We start from the raw sequence: 13,819 nt of genomic DNA on the forward strand, positions 1-13,819 counted from the left end.
ACCTTTCCCTTGAGTGAGCATCTCTGAGCTATGCCATTCAACCTTAATGTGGGAACCAGTATCACAATGGTAATGAACTGAAGGACAAGGTGTCTGGGTTGAAGTTTATCCTAATGGTGGCCAGAAAGCCTATCTTCTAGCCATCCTAGGAGATTTGGGTTTAGTTTCCCTATTCTCTTCCCCTGTCAAAAAATATATCAATTTTGATCAATCACATTAGACCACTTTGGTTAGGTCACCGTAACCATTAAAAGAAACTGGAGCAAACAGATGATTGGCCCATTAGGAAAACCAAAGTGTAGTAACCCCTCCATGGAGCCTTCATAGCTCATCTCTTGAAGGTGCAGTGTCCAGGGAGGCTGGTGGTGGCAGGGCCTCTGTGTTCTTTGCGTTGCGATGGATGCGACTTTGCTTCCGGGACTTCCAGGCATGTGTCCTGTCCCAGTCAGTGGCCACCGTCTCATTGTCCCAGATGGTCGATGTCTCCGTGTCACTCAGATATCCCGGCTGGCCTGTGTAGTGCGTTGGGTAGATGAGCAAGGGTTCTGCAGAGAAGGCTTTCAAGTCCCTGGATTCGTAATGCTCCATGTACTCAGCCCTGAAAACAAGAGGTGGACAAGTGGGTGAGGGGGCAGGACACTTACAGAACAGGGCAAAAGGGTCTTGCTTGTTACCTCCTAAATTCTCATGGATTTGATTATTTTTTAAATTGCGTCTTTGTGGAAAACTTTAGCCTACAAACACAACAGATTTTTTATTTTTAAGGCTTTCAGATGATTTAAACAAATACACAAAGAAAAAGGTCAGGGTATTTCTGTTAAATTTAAATGGCGGTTTAGTCACTAAGTCATGTCCAACACTTGCGACCCCATGGACTAAAGCCTGCCAGGCTCCTCTGTCCATGGGATTTCCCAGACAAGAATACTGGAATGGGTTGCCATTTCCTCCTCCAGGGGATCTTCTTGACTCAGGAATCGAACCCAGGTCTCCTGCATTGCAGGCAGATTCTTTACCGACTAAGCTACAAGGGAAGATCCAAATTTAGACAGAGTAGCTTAAAAATGAATTTCAGGTCTTATTCTAAAAATTAAGGTTTAAGCTCTGTTGGACCACAATAATAAGGTGATCACTTTGTAGAAAACGCTTTGATCCTGGATCAGTGAATGAGATGGCTGGGAGCTGGAGTGAAGGTGTGAGTAATGTGGTGTAGGCTTGGAGGCACACCAGCTTGGCTTTGCAGTCCAGCAACCTGTGAGTGTAAATGAAGGGACAAGGAGCCCTCCCTCCCAGGACTCCTCTGCCGAGTACACGAGGTGACACCTGCTCAGCAGCTAGGTTTCAATTTCCTTTCTGTTAAGAGGATGATGGTTGACCTCCATGTTTCTGCCAGGTAGCAGAAAAAAAAAATTAGTCTCTGACACGTTGTCCATTTTTACTGAGGACAAGAGACAAAATGGGCAAGATGCAGGACAAGAACACTGAACTGCTACAAAGAAGACCATCTAGGGAGGAGATCACTCAGGAACGAGAGAAGGAGCAGAGGTTAGAACCTGGTCTCCTGCTCCATTAATGAATTTAGGAAGCATCGATCAAGCAGCTAGCATGGGTAGAATGTGGATTAGACTCTAAGGACACAGAGATAAAAGATGGTCCCTGCCTCAGAGGCTCACAGGTTACTAGGGAGACTGACACACAGACCCATCATTTACCATGTTCTTGATACAAACACTAGGTCAAACTGAACTCCCGGGCTATGGGAACTCTGAGCATCACACTTTCTTCTGTGGACGCCCAGCTCAGAGGCCATCTCCACTCTCCCCGAGCCTCTAACACATCTCTGTGATCGTAGGTTTCACAATATGTCACAATGACTGTTCATGAGTCTGGGTTCCTGACTAGCTTGTGAGTCACTGCCTGGCCAACAGTATACACAATGGACTAAGAAACGAACTGAAAAATTTGAGGTGCTTAGGAAGATGACCTTCACCTTGAGGTGTATGGGCTTATGGAAGTAAGAAAATCAAAGATGAGAGGCTCGAGCATATTATGTGCAGTTAAGCTACTCACTGGGTATTAAGGAGGATTCCTGTGCAAGACTCACCATTTCTGCCTTATATCTCCTGCTTGTAAAAGGGGGTAATCATTCGAGTTGGCCTCTCTTGTCATGATTATGGAAAGATCATTTAGGAAAGGAGTACCCCTTTTAAAAATATAAAGTATTACCCCACGAATGAATTATGCTCAAGGGAAAGGCAGGCAGTTCAGGGCAACTCACACAGGATGCTTGTTGTACATGATGGGCAGAAACTCATCCACTGGTAGCATCTTCCCAAAAGGATCTGCTCCAACCAGCTTCTGTGCTCCTTCCAGAGAGATGACATAGCCGAGCGTCCAGTAGGAATAGTCAGCTTCAACCAGATTTACCACATTGGGCACGGCTTTCTCTGGTTCTTTTACTTGCATCCTCTTCCTACCAATATAACTAAAAGGAAATGGGTGGAGGAGAAAATTCCAATTTGAGTATTAGACATCCATAAGAAGGGAGCACAGCTTTGCAGACACTTTTGAAAGCTTGGACCAACTGTGTCTTATTCAAATGTATCACACAACAGAGCATAGCACATCAATCATCGTTGTCATCATCTTCCATCAATTTCAGGCCTTTTCTGTGGTTCCACTTATCAATAGCCCAACTATCCTTGCCTAGCGCTTCTCTGGTGGCTCAGAGGTTAAAGCGTCTGCCTGCAATGCAGGAGACCTGGGTTCGATCCCCTGGGTTACTTATCCCCTGGAGAAGGAAATGGAAACCCACTCCAGTATTCTTGCCTGGGGAATCCCATGGACAGAGGAGCCTGGTGGGCTACAGTCCATGGGGTCACACAGAGTCAGACACGACTGAGCAACTTCACTTTCACTTGCACTTTCATCCTTGCCTGTGTGTTAGTTGCTCAGTCGTGCCCGACTCTTTGAGACCCCATGAACTGCAATCCACCAGGTTCCTCTGTCCATGACATTTTCCAGGCAAGGATACCGGAGTGGGTTGCCAATTCCTTCTCCAGGGGATCTTCCCCACCCAGGGATTGAACCCAGGTCTCCTGCACTGCAGGCAGATTCTTTACCGACTGAGCTGCAAATCCTTGCCTAGCAGGCTGTTAAGCCCTGAAAGTTGAAATGTGGGGATTGAAAGATCTTTCAGAAGTTGGAGACAAGATGGTGGACTAGAAGGACTTGAACTCACCTCCTCTCACAGAAACACCAATATCACAACTAACTGCTGAATGACTATAGACAAAAAAAGACCAGAACCCGCCAACAAAGACATTCTAACCCAAATACAAGGAAGTTCACGATAGCATCAAATCCTGTACCCACCAGGTGCATGATTCACAAAGGGGACAAATAATTATCTCTCATAAGTTCTCCCACAGGGGTGAGAGTTCTGAACCTCATGTCAGGCTCCCCAGTGTGGGGGTCTGCCATCAAGAGGAGTCCCTCAGAGCACTCAGCTTTCAAGGCCAGGGGGCTTGATTGCAGGAGCTCCGCAGGAATGGAGGAAACAGAAACTCCACTCCTGGAGGGTACACACAACGTCTCGTGCACAGCAGCACCTGGGCAAAAGCAGCGACTTCCGAGGAGTGCGGGACAGAGCTACCTGGTGGTCTCAGAGTGTCTCCTGGGTGGGTGGGGGAGTGGCTATGACTCACTGTTGGGGCCAGGACACTGGGGGCAGACATACCAGGGAATACTCACTAGTGTGAGCGAGTGAGTATAAATATTACTAAAGAATAATATTTAAAGGAATAAAAACATGATCATCTCAATATATTCAGAAACAAACTTTTGACAGAATTCAACACCCGTTTTTTGTTTATTTTTTTTAAAACAAAACTCTCCAGAAAGCAGGCACAGAGGAAACCTACCTCAACATAATAAAGGCCAAATATGACAAACCTACAGCTAGCAGCCTGGTGGGCTGCACTCCATGGGGTCACTAAGAATTGGACACGACTGAGCAACTTCACTTTCACTTCTCACTTTCATGCATTGGAGAAGGAAATGGCAACCCACTCCAGTGTTCTTGCCTGGAGAATCCCAGGGACGGGGGAGCCTGGTGGGCTGCCGTCTATGGGGTTGCACAGAGTCAGACACGGCTGAAGTGACTTAGCAGCAGCAGCAGCAGCAGCATCATTCTCAAAGGTGAAAACCTGAGAGCACTTCCTCTAAGATCAGGAACAAGACAAAAATGTTCACTCTCACCACTTCTATTCAACATAGTTTCAGAAGTCCTCCATAGTGATTAGAGAAGAAAGAGAAATAAAGGGAATTCAAATTAGAAAATAAGTTAAACTGTCCACTGTTGCAAATGGTATGATACTATACATAAGAAATCCTAAAGACACTACCAAAAACTACTGCTGCTGCCGCTGCTAAGTCACTTCAGTCGTGTCTGACTCTGTGTGACCCCATAGACTGCAGCCCACCAGGCTCCCCCGTCCCTGGGATTCTCCAGGCAAGAACACTGGAGTGGGTTGCCATTTCCTTTTCCAATGCACGAAAGTGAAAAGTCAAAGTGAAGTCGCTCAGTTGTGTCTGACTCTTTGCGACCCCATAGGCTGTAGTCTATCAGGCTCCTCTGTCCATGGGATTTTCCAGGCAAGAGTGCTGGAGTGGATTGCCATTTCCTTCTCCAAACAGAGAGACAAATATCATATGATATCACTAACATATGGAATCTGAAAAAATGGTGCACACAAACTTATTTAGAAAACATGTCGCAGACTTAGATAACAAACTTACAGTTACCAAAAGGATAAGGTGTGTGTAGGGGGGATAAATTAGGAGGTTGGGATTAGCACATACACACTATTATGTATATAACAGATCATCAACATAGACCTACTAAACAGCACAGGGAACTATACTCAAGATATTCTGTAATAACCCCTACGGGAAAAGAATCTCAAATATAAATGAATCAATTTGCTATGTACCTGAAACTAACAAAACATTGTAAATCAACTAAACTCCAATATTTTTTAAAAACATCTTAAAAAAATTTCATGACAAAAAGCAAATTTTTTTCAGATCATTTCCCAAAGGTAGTGTAGGATTTTCAGCTGTGTTTATAGAGGTTGGAAGGAGACAACAAAGACCAGATGTGAGAATCCCAAGTTTGCTTTCAAGTCCCTAGAGTTTCAGTCTGGGGACTTGATATTTTCTGCGCAGCTCTCCAAATGCTGGTGGTAAACACAAGAAAGAAAATGCTTTGGAAAAGATATAGTGCAAAGCGAAATACCTAGGAACCCAAGAGTAGCTCCAGAGTGTTTCCTCTGGGAAAGAATGGATGTCACCACTTGCGTGCTTTGCTTTCCCTCACCCATCTCTGCCCATGCTTCCTCTGGGGTTCTGCCCTCCATGAACTACTTCTGCAACACAGGATGTACCCGCAACTATTCTCACCATCCCTAGTCTACCCATGGATCTGTGATCCATTACTTTTGTCTGGCGCCTAGTTGCTTCTGCTTGCCTGGGCCAAGTTGAGGAGATCTGGTTTTCTGCCAGTCAGAGAAAGCTGAATTCCTCTATTTTGCTCTAAAAACCATCTCTTTCAATATTTAAGCTATCCTCTTTGTTGAAACATCCTAGGATATATAGAATAAGTCTATGTTCACCTTCAGTTCTTCTGGAGATGAATATAGCCACCTCTCAACCACAGCCTCTTAAAAGCAAAGAGCCTGAATTTCTCTCATGTATCAAGTGAAAGAGAAAATCCTATTGAACGCCTGAATTGTGCCCAGAGTGACTGAGGAACTAAGCTTATACTCAATTTGTTATACTAAATTTAAACTGTAATTTAAAAATTGAAGATGTGTAAAATATTTTTTCTCTTATTCGAAATGTATTGTTTTGGTAGGGCTACAGTTTACTTCAACAGTTGAAAATTTAGCATATGGACTGAGGTGTGTTGTATGCATTAAATACATATTGGATTTTGAAGACTGAATGAAAAAAGAATATAGACTAATTCGTTAATAGTTTAAAAATACTGATTATATGTTATATTTGGATATGTTAGATTAAATAAAATGTATTATTAAAGTTAATTTCACCTATTTTTATCTTGTTAATATGATTACTAGAAAATTTTAAATGATGTGCCTTCCCACATGGTGCAGTGGTAAAAAAGTCACCTGCCAATTCAGGAGGCACGAGAGATACAGACTTGATCCCTGGGTCGGGAAGATCCTCTGGAGGAGGAAATGGCAACCCACTCCAGTGTTCTTGCGTGGAAAATCCCATGGACAGAGGAGCCTGGTGGGCTACAGTCCATGGGGTAGCAAAGAATCAGATACGACTGAGCACACACAGAAAATTTTAAATGATATGTCTCACATATTTCTATTGGACACGCTGCCCTAGATGATTTCAATGGCTTGTTCTATTTTTCCCTGCTTACTATTTCCTTTTTCTGGAGAAAGTTAATATTGCTGTCACAGACAGCCTATATGCTTTCATATTTTGAGTTTAAGTACAGTTGCTTTATTCATTTTATAAAGTGAGATGTGAAAAATTGGAAACAGCTATAATTCTCTGTGATTAGATAATAGATTTCAATGGAACACTTGCACTTGATCAGTCATGGAAATTTAGAAAACATTTCCCCCGCTCCATCCCCATAATCCTTAGAACAATAACTCTTCTTTCTTGGATTTATTGATATGCTTTCCTGAGAAATGCATCAACCAAACTACAAGTGAACAAGGACATATGTCAATTCTAAGCCTTAGACTCCCCAAGCCCAGTCCTCTGACTCCAAGGCTTAAGTGAAAGTTGCCTTTGTACATGTCACGTAAGCATGAAATAGCTTTCAAGCTCTATGCCTGTGGGGCCTTAACCGCAGGCTGCAGGGCCACAGACTCAGCAAGCCTGAGGTGCGAGAGCTCCTAGAGGATTCTGGGGACAACGATCAGAAGAGCCAGTGCAGAATCTCATCACATGACTGATACCCGACAGGGAGCCAATCCCTTTATTACATAGTCCTGGGGCTAATTCCCACGGTTACTTGGGCCATTACGAGGTTTCCTCTGAGCTCAGAACAGTACATTTTCTAAGAGAACAACTATTCCACCCGAGTGCATAGTTAAGTTTCCCTCCGAGGATGGGAGGAACGGGGACAGCTTGTGGGCTGCAGCTGCTAAAGGAACAGCCTCTGATCTGATGAAATTGCCTTTGACACACAGCTGGGAAGTGAATATGACACTTGGGAACTTTCTGCCTCATTGGAGAGAAGTAAAAAGTGTCATCTCATTGTAAAAACAAAATGAGAGAGAGAGCGAGAGAGCGCTCAGTTCCCAGAGAGAGAGAGAGAGAGCACGCGCGAGCGTTCAGTTCCCAGAGGTAGCCGGCAACGAGCATTAACTAAATGTCAGTTCAGAGCCAGGACTCCCTTGCTGAATCTGGTTTTCCTAAGACAGCCTCTGACTCTCCAAACCCAGCTGTCAGTGTTCTCCCTATTTGTACAGCTCCCCTCCCCAACAGGTGCTCTCCCCCTGACCTTCCAACCCCCTCTCCCCTCCCCCCCCCCACACACACAATCAGAGACTGCAGAGGAAACCCATCCTCCAGGGAGCTGATGCTCAAGTGTGACACAGGACCCTTGCCCTGGCACGGGTCCTCCCTGGACACGCTCAATGCACCATGCTGATTCATGGGTGGGTTTCTGCTGCGATCTCAGGTAAATGCTCATTCGGAAAACCCCAGATCTGCCAGCAGATTCCAAGTGTCAAAGAACTTCCCATACTTTCTCACCTTGAAGAACGTATAGATGCAAAAGTGAAAGTGTTAGTCACTCATTCATGTCTGACTCTTTGCGACCCTGCCAGGCTCCCCTGTCCGTGGGATTCTCCAGGCAAGAATACTGGAGTGGGTAGCCATTCCCTTCCCCAAGGGATCTTCCCAATCCAGGGGTCAAACCCAGATCTCCTGCATTGCAGGTGGGATCTTTACCATCTGAGACACCAGGGAAGCCCCCAAACCAGTGGGTATCCCCTACCTACTTCTGGTTGCTGGGAACATATATGGAGAGAAAGCCAGGTAAGTGGAAGCTTGAGCCCACCTCATACGAGTTGGGGCTCTCAGTGCTGAAAGAACTGAAAGAGTTCTCAGTACTCTTAGACAAGCTTGCCGTCTTGTCACTCACATCAGCTCCCAATCCAGCTGAACTCGATCAATGTCATCCATCAGTTTCATCAGCTTCTTTTTAAACTGATGTTCAAAACGCACGTCGTCCTCAATAACAAGAGTCTTCTCCAGCTCCCGGTCAATTACCTGTAAAGGTCAGGGGGAAGATACCCTATGAAAAGTTGATACTTATTTATCTAATCAAAATAGGTATTAGAAAGGCAAAACTATAGTAGCACAGCACATAATAGCTCATAACTGGAATCTTGGCGAAGGTTCATCAACAGTAAAATGGTCCCACTCTCCTCCCTTCTCATTACAGAACTGCACACCTGAATGAAGCGTTATTCACCTCTTTCCAGACAGAGTAGTGGCTAAGGAAGCAGCCGATTTCACCCCTGGTTAGGGGCCTGGAGGAGTAGGGATCTCGATATCCAGGCAGCATTTCAATATTCAGGGCCTTCAGCTGGCTTGTGTTCAGTGCCCTGTAAGATAGAACATGCCCCTAAATTAACACATTGAGAGGTCCCCACCGCAGAAGCCAGGAGGGAGAGGTCTGTGTATTCCCCAGGGCCTTTATGCCCACTGAGCAGGGCTCCTTAGAAGCTCCTCAGGGTTAGTGTGTTGTAGCATTATGAGCTGTGTGACGACAAGACGAGGTCTTATATTTTATGTATCCCTCACAACACCCAATGCAGTTCTAAGTATCATCAGTTTTTTGGCACCGTTGAAAAAGTATTTTCCTAATGAAGGAGAGTGGCTAATAGAACCATTCAATATTATTAAACACTGGAAGGAATGAGGATAGGAAAGAATCATAAGAGGAATTGTACACATGTGTACATCTTTCCTTTGGAGCTAAAAATTAAAATGCAGAGAGAGTCAGGTAAGCAAGAGAAGTGACTCACTACCAACAAAGTATTCTCAGTAAGATTAATAGCTGATTCTCATCTGAAACCATGGAGGCCAGAAGGTTGACTAATTCAAAGTGCCGACTCAGAGAGACTCAACCAAGAATGCTGTATCCAGTCCAGCTAGACCTCAAAAATGGAAAAACCAGGATGTCCCAGATAAACAAAAACAGTGTCACTAGTAGATCTGCTCTATGAGAAATGCTAAAGGGAATCCCTCAGGCTAACATGAAAGGAACCTAGGGAATAAGTCAGATCCACATGAAGAAATGAAAGCATCGGTACACGGAAGTGCCGGTGTTTGCATTCATGCTAAGTCACATCAGTTGTGTTTGGCTCTTCGTGACCCAGTGGACTGCAGCCCGCCAGGCTCTTCTGTCCACGAGATTCTCCAGGCAAGAATACTGGAGTGGGATGCCATGCCCTTCTGCAGGGGATCTTCCCAACCCAGGGACTGAGCCCGTGTCTCTTATGCCTCTTGCATTTTCAGGCATGTTCTTTACCACTAGCGCCACCTGGGATAGGTAGACATAAACAGTATAAGTATCCTTTTGTTCATAATTTTTTCCCTTATCTGATTTAAATTATAGCTGCATAGAGCAGTAAGAGCAAATAATGTATAAAGAGCATATAAAGAAATAATTAGTGTGACAATAGAAGAAAGGAAGGGGAAGGAATACAGCTATACAGCTGTTAAGTTTTTCCTTAGTATTGAAGTTGGTATTTTTTTACTGAGATATAATTGACATAACATTAGTTTCATTGAAACTATTCAATATAATATAATGTTCATTGAAACATTGAATATAATTATATTCAATATTATGTATTGAATATAAGGATTCAATATTTTGTACTTTCACATCTTAATTCCTTTGTTTATATTTCTGCATATTTTTAGTTATTAGTGACTGCCCTAGGGATTATAATTAACATCTTAATTTATAGCCATCAAGTTCATATTAATAGTAGGGTCCTAGAAGAAAACAAGGGGATAAGACTCCTTGACACTGCTTTGGTGATGATTTTTTGGATTTGACACTGAAATTAAAGGCAACAAGAGCAAAATACACATTCTTCAACTGTCTGTGCAGCATTCTCTAAGAAAGACCATATGTTAGACTATATAGACCATAAATAAAGCCTCAGTACATTTTAAATGGTTGAATTCATACCAAGTATGTTCTATAACCACAATGAAATTAAAAATTGATAGGAAACTTGGAAAATTTACAAATATGTGAAATTAAACAATATACTCCTTGATAGCCAATGAGTCAAAGAAACCACAGAGGAAATGAGAAAATATTTTGAGACAAATGAAAATGAAAACAGCATACCAAGCCTTACAAGATGCACCTAATGCAGCACTTAGAGGGCTAGTTACAGGTACAAATGTCTATGTTTCAAAAAAAGAATCTTAAATAATCTGCTTTTCCATTTTGAGAAACTGGAAAAAGCAAACTACAAGCAAAGCAAGCAGGAAGAAGGAAATAAATGAAACAGAGAATAGAAAAACAGACAAAAACAAGACCAAAGCTGGTTGTTTGGAAAAGAGCAAAACTGATAACACTTTTAGCCACATAAAAAGAGTAGACTCAAATTATTAAAAATTAAGAATGAAAGAGGGAGCAATCCTTACTGGTCTTGTGGAAATAAAGAGGACTACAAGAAAATACTGTGAACAATTATACATCAACAAAGTAGATAACCTAGGTAAAAAGGGCACATTGCTCAAAAAAAAAAAAAAAACCCAACTCAAGAAATAGAAATTCTGAATACCTACAACAGTTAAAAAGGCTGAATTTGTAAAGTTAAAAAAAAGTTCCAAAACATGGTCCAGGACCAGATAGCTTCAGTAAAGAATTCAGAATTCTGCCAAACATTTAAAGAATTAACACAAATCTTTCAAACCCTTACCAAAAATTGAAGAGGGTGCACCCAACTTATTCTATAAAGTATCATCGTGATACACAACTAGAAAAACATCACAAGAAGATGAGAGACCAATATCCCTTAAGAGAAATAGAAAAATCCCCAAGAAAACACTAGGAAACAGAACCCAGCATCACAGAAGAGGGGTGATACATCATGACCAGATGAGATTTATCCCAGGATTGTAAGGTTCATTTAACAGGTGGGGAAAAAAAAGTGAGACATCATTATTAACAGACAAAAATTCCACGATCATCTAAACAGACATAAAACTTGACAAAAATCCGACTGTATATGGATTAACTATTTATATTCCCCCAAGTTCACATGTTGATAAGCAGGTGGAGCTGTAGACCCTAGGGTAGAACTTCCGTAAATGAGATTAGTGCCCTCATAAAAGAGCAAAAGCTTGCTTTCTCCCCTCTCTTTGCTCTCCGCCATAGGAGAGTACAGCAAGAGGACAGAGATCACGCTGAGTTGCTAAGCTGGGTCTGACTCTGTGACCCCATGGACTGTAGCCCACCAGGCTCCTCAGTCCACGGGATTTCCCAGGCAAGAATACTGGAGTGGGTTGCCATGTCCTTCTCCACGGGATCCTCCTGACCCAGGGAACGAACTTGCAGCTCCTGCATTGGCAGGCGGATTCTTTTACCACTGGGCCACCAGGGAAGCCCAGAGGAAGAGGATCGCCATCTACAAGGCAGGACGAGGTCTCTCACCATAACCTAGCCATGCTGGCACCCTTCTCTGGAACTCCCCAGCCTCTGGAACTTTGACAGATGTTTATTGTTTGAGCCACTTGGTCTGTGGTAATTTGTTACATCAGCAAACAAACTAAGACACCATCACCCTTCTAAGATAGAAACACTCAACCCAATCAAGGCCATCTGTGAAAACTCCAGAGCCAATTATCCTATTTAACGGTGAAGGACTAAATGTTTCTCCTTAATAACGGGAACAAGCCAAGCCTGCCCACTCTTATCATTTCTATCCACCACTGTACTTGAGGATTTAGCCAAGGATCACCCCCATGACTTTTTGTTCCTCATCCTTATTCAACAACATCTTGGTGCTCGTGGGAGTTTCCTCAGCCCCTGGCTGGCTCAAAAACTGTTGGATTGCACCTCTCAGGACTGCAAACCTTGTAATTTAGCTAACCTTGAGACCAAAGTAAGAACCCAGAGATAGCGACAGATACATTAATGATTTATTGGATAGTGGGATCTTACCAGTCTAAAGCCAAAGATCCTGGAGCAGGTCACTCTCTTGTGTACAGCAGACAAGAGGCCAGACACTGCAGCAGTCTTCACTACTTGGGTGAGAAGGAGGCTGCCATTTATAGGGGGTATTAACATCACATTGGCTCATCAGTTACCAAGGAAACCAATGACTGGGGCAGGGGCAAGTATGTAGGCAGTTACTGATCAAGCCCTATAATTAAGAGGATTGGATAGTCATGTGAGTGAAGCAAGGACTGGTCAGGTAGGAGATGTACAGGGAACAAGAGAGGAGTCATCTTGAATGGGCTGATCAGACTTACACACAATACATTATTAGAACTAATACATGAGTTCAGCAAGGTTGTAGGAACAAGATCAGTATACGAAAATCAACTGTTTCTATGTACTTAGCAATCTGCAATATAAAAATGAAATGAAGGAAACAATTCCACTTATCATGACATCAAAAAGAGTAAAATACTTGAGAATAAATTTAACAAAATTAATGCAAGATGTGCAAGTAAAAATTACAAAACATCAATCCAAGAATTAAAGATCTAAATAAATGGAAGGATATTCATGATTATGAATCAGAAGACTTCATATTATAAAGAGAGAAGTACTTCTCTCAATTGACCTACAGAGTCAATGGAATTTCTGCTGCTGCTGCTGCTAAGTCACTTCAGTTGTGTCCGACTCTGTGCAACCCCATAGACGGCAGCCCATGAGGCTCCCCCGTCCCTGGGGTTCTCCAGGCAAGAACACTGGAGTGGGTTGCCATTTCCTTCTCCAATGCATCAAAGTGAAAAGTGAATGTGAAGTCGCTCAGTCGTGTCCGACTCTTAGCGACCCCATGGACTGCGGCCCACCAGGCTCCTCCGTCCATGGGATTTTCCAGGCAAGAGTACTGGAGTGGGGTGCCATTGCCTTCTCCGCAATGCAGTTTCTATCAAAATCCAAACTTTTTTTGTGGAAAATGGTATGCTAATGCTATAATTTATACAGAAATCCAAGAGACCTAGAATAGCCTAAACAATCTTGAAAAAGAATAACTAAGTTGAAGGACTTCCTTACACATAAGAAGCTACTGTAAGGAATAAGGATTGGCATACACATCAATGGAACAGAACTGAGAATCCAGCAATAAACCCTTCTATTTAATTAGTTTTGACAAGGTTGATAAGACAATTCAGTAGAGGAAAGAATAATCTTTTAGCAAATGGTGCAGAGACAACTAGATAACTTTGTACAAAAGAATGAATTGGAAACTAAGAATGAATTGGATCCTTACCTCACATCATATAAAAACTAGCTCAAGATAAATCAAAGATCTAATGTGTAAGAGATACATATAAAACATAAAACTATGAAACTCTTAGAAGAAAAGACAGAACCAAGTCTTTATGGCCTTGGATTTGGTAATGGATTCTTAGATATGCCACCAAAAGCACAATCAACAGCAAAAACATAAACTGGACGTCATCAAATTAACTTCTGTGTTTCAATGGACACCGTCATGAAAGTGAAAAGAGAGCTCATAAAATGGGAAAAAATATTTGCAGATTATACATC

At 42.7% G+C, this 13,819-nt stretch overlaps 1 protein-coding gene across 1 annotated transcript in view; it reads right to left on the reverse strand.

Moving 5' to 3' along the window:
* Positions 1 to 321: 321 nt before the first annotated feature.
* COLGALT2 (collagen beta(1-O)galactosyltransferase 2) overlaps positions 322 to 13,819 on the reverse strand; it is a 113,606-nt gene continuing 100,108 nt past the window's right edge. Inside the window, exons 9-12 of the mRNA XM_068986301.1 lie at positions 8,534 to 8,666; positions 8,201 to 8,328; positions 2,276 to 2,482; positions 322 to 598 (exon numbers count right to left, since the gene is read on the reverse strand). Of these exons, the coding sequence (XP_068842402.1) occupies positions 322 to 598; positions 2,276 to 2,482; positions 8,201 to 8,328; positions 8,534 to 8,666 (745 nt within the window). The remainder of the gene's footprint in view (positions 599 to 2,275; positions 2,483 to 8,200; positions 8,329 to 8,533; positions 8,667 to 13,819) is intronic.

The sequence above is a fragment of the Capricornis sumatraensis genome, chromosome 14 (assembly GCF_032405125.1).
Source record: "Capricornis sumatraensis isolate serow.1 chromosome 14, serow.2, whole genome shotgun sequence".
Classification (NCBI taxonomy): domain Eukaryota; kingdom Metazoa; phylum Chordata; class Mammalia; order Artiodactyla; family Bovidae; genus Capricornis; species Capricornis sumatraensis.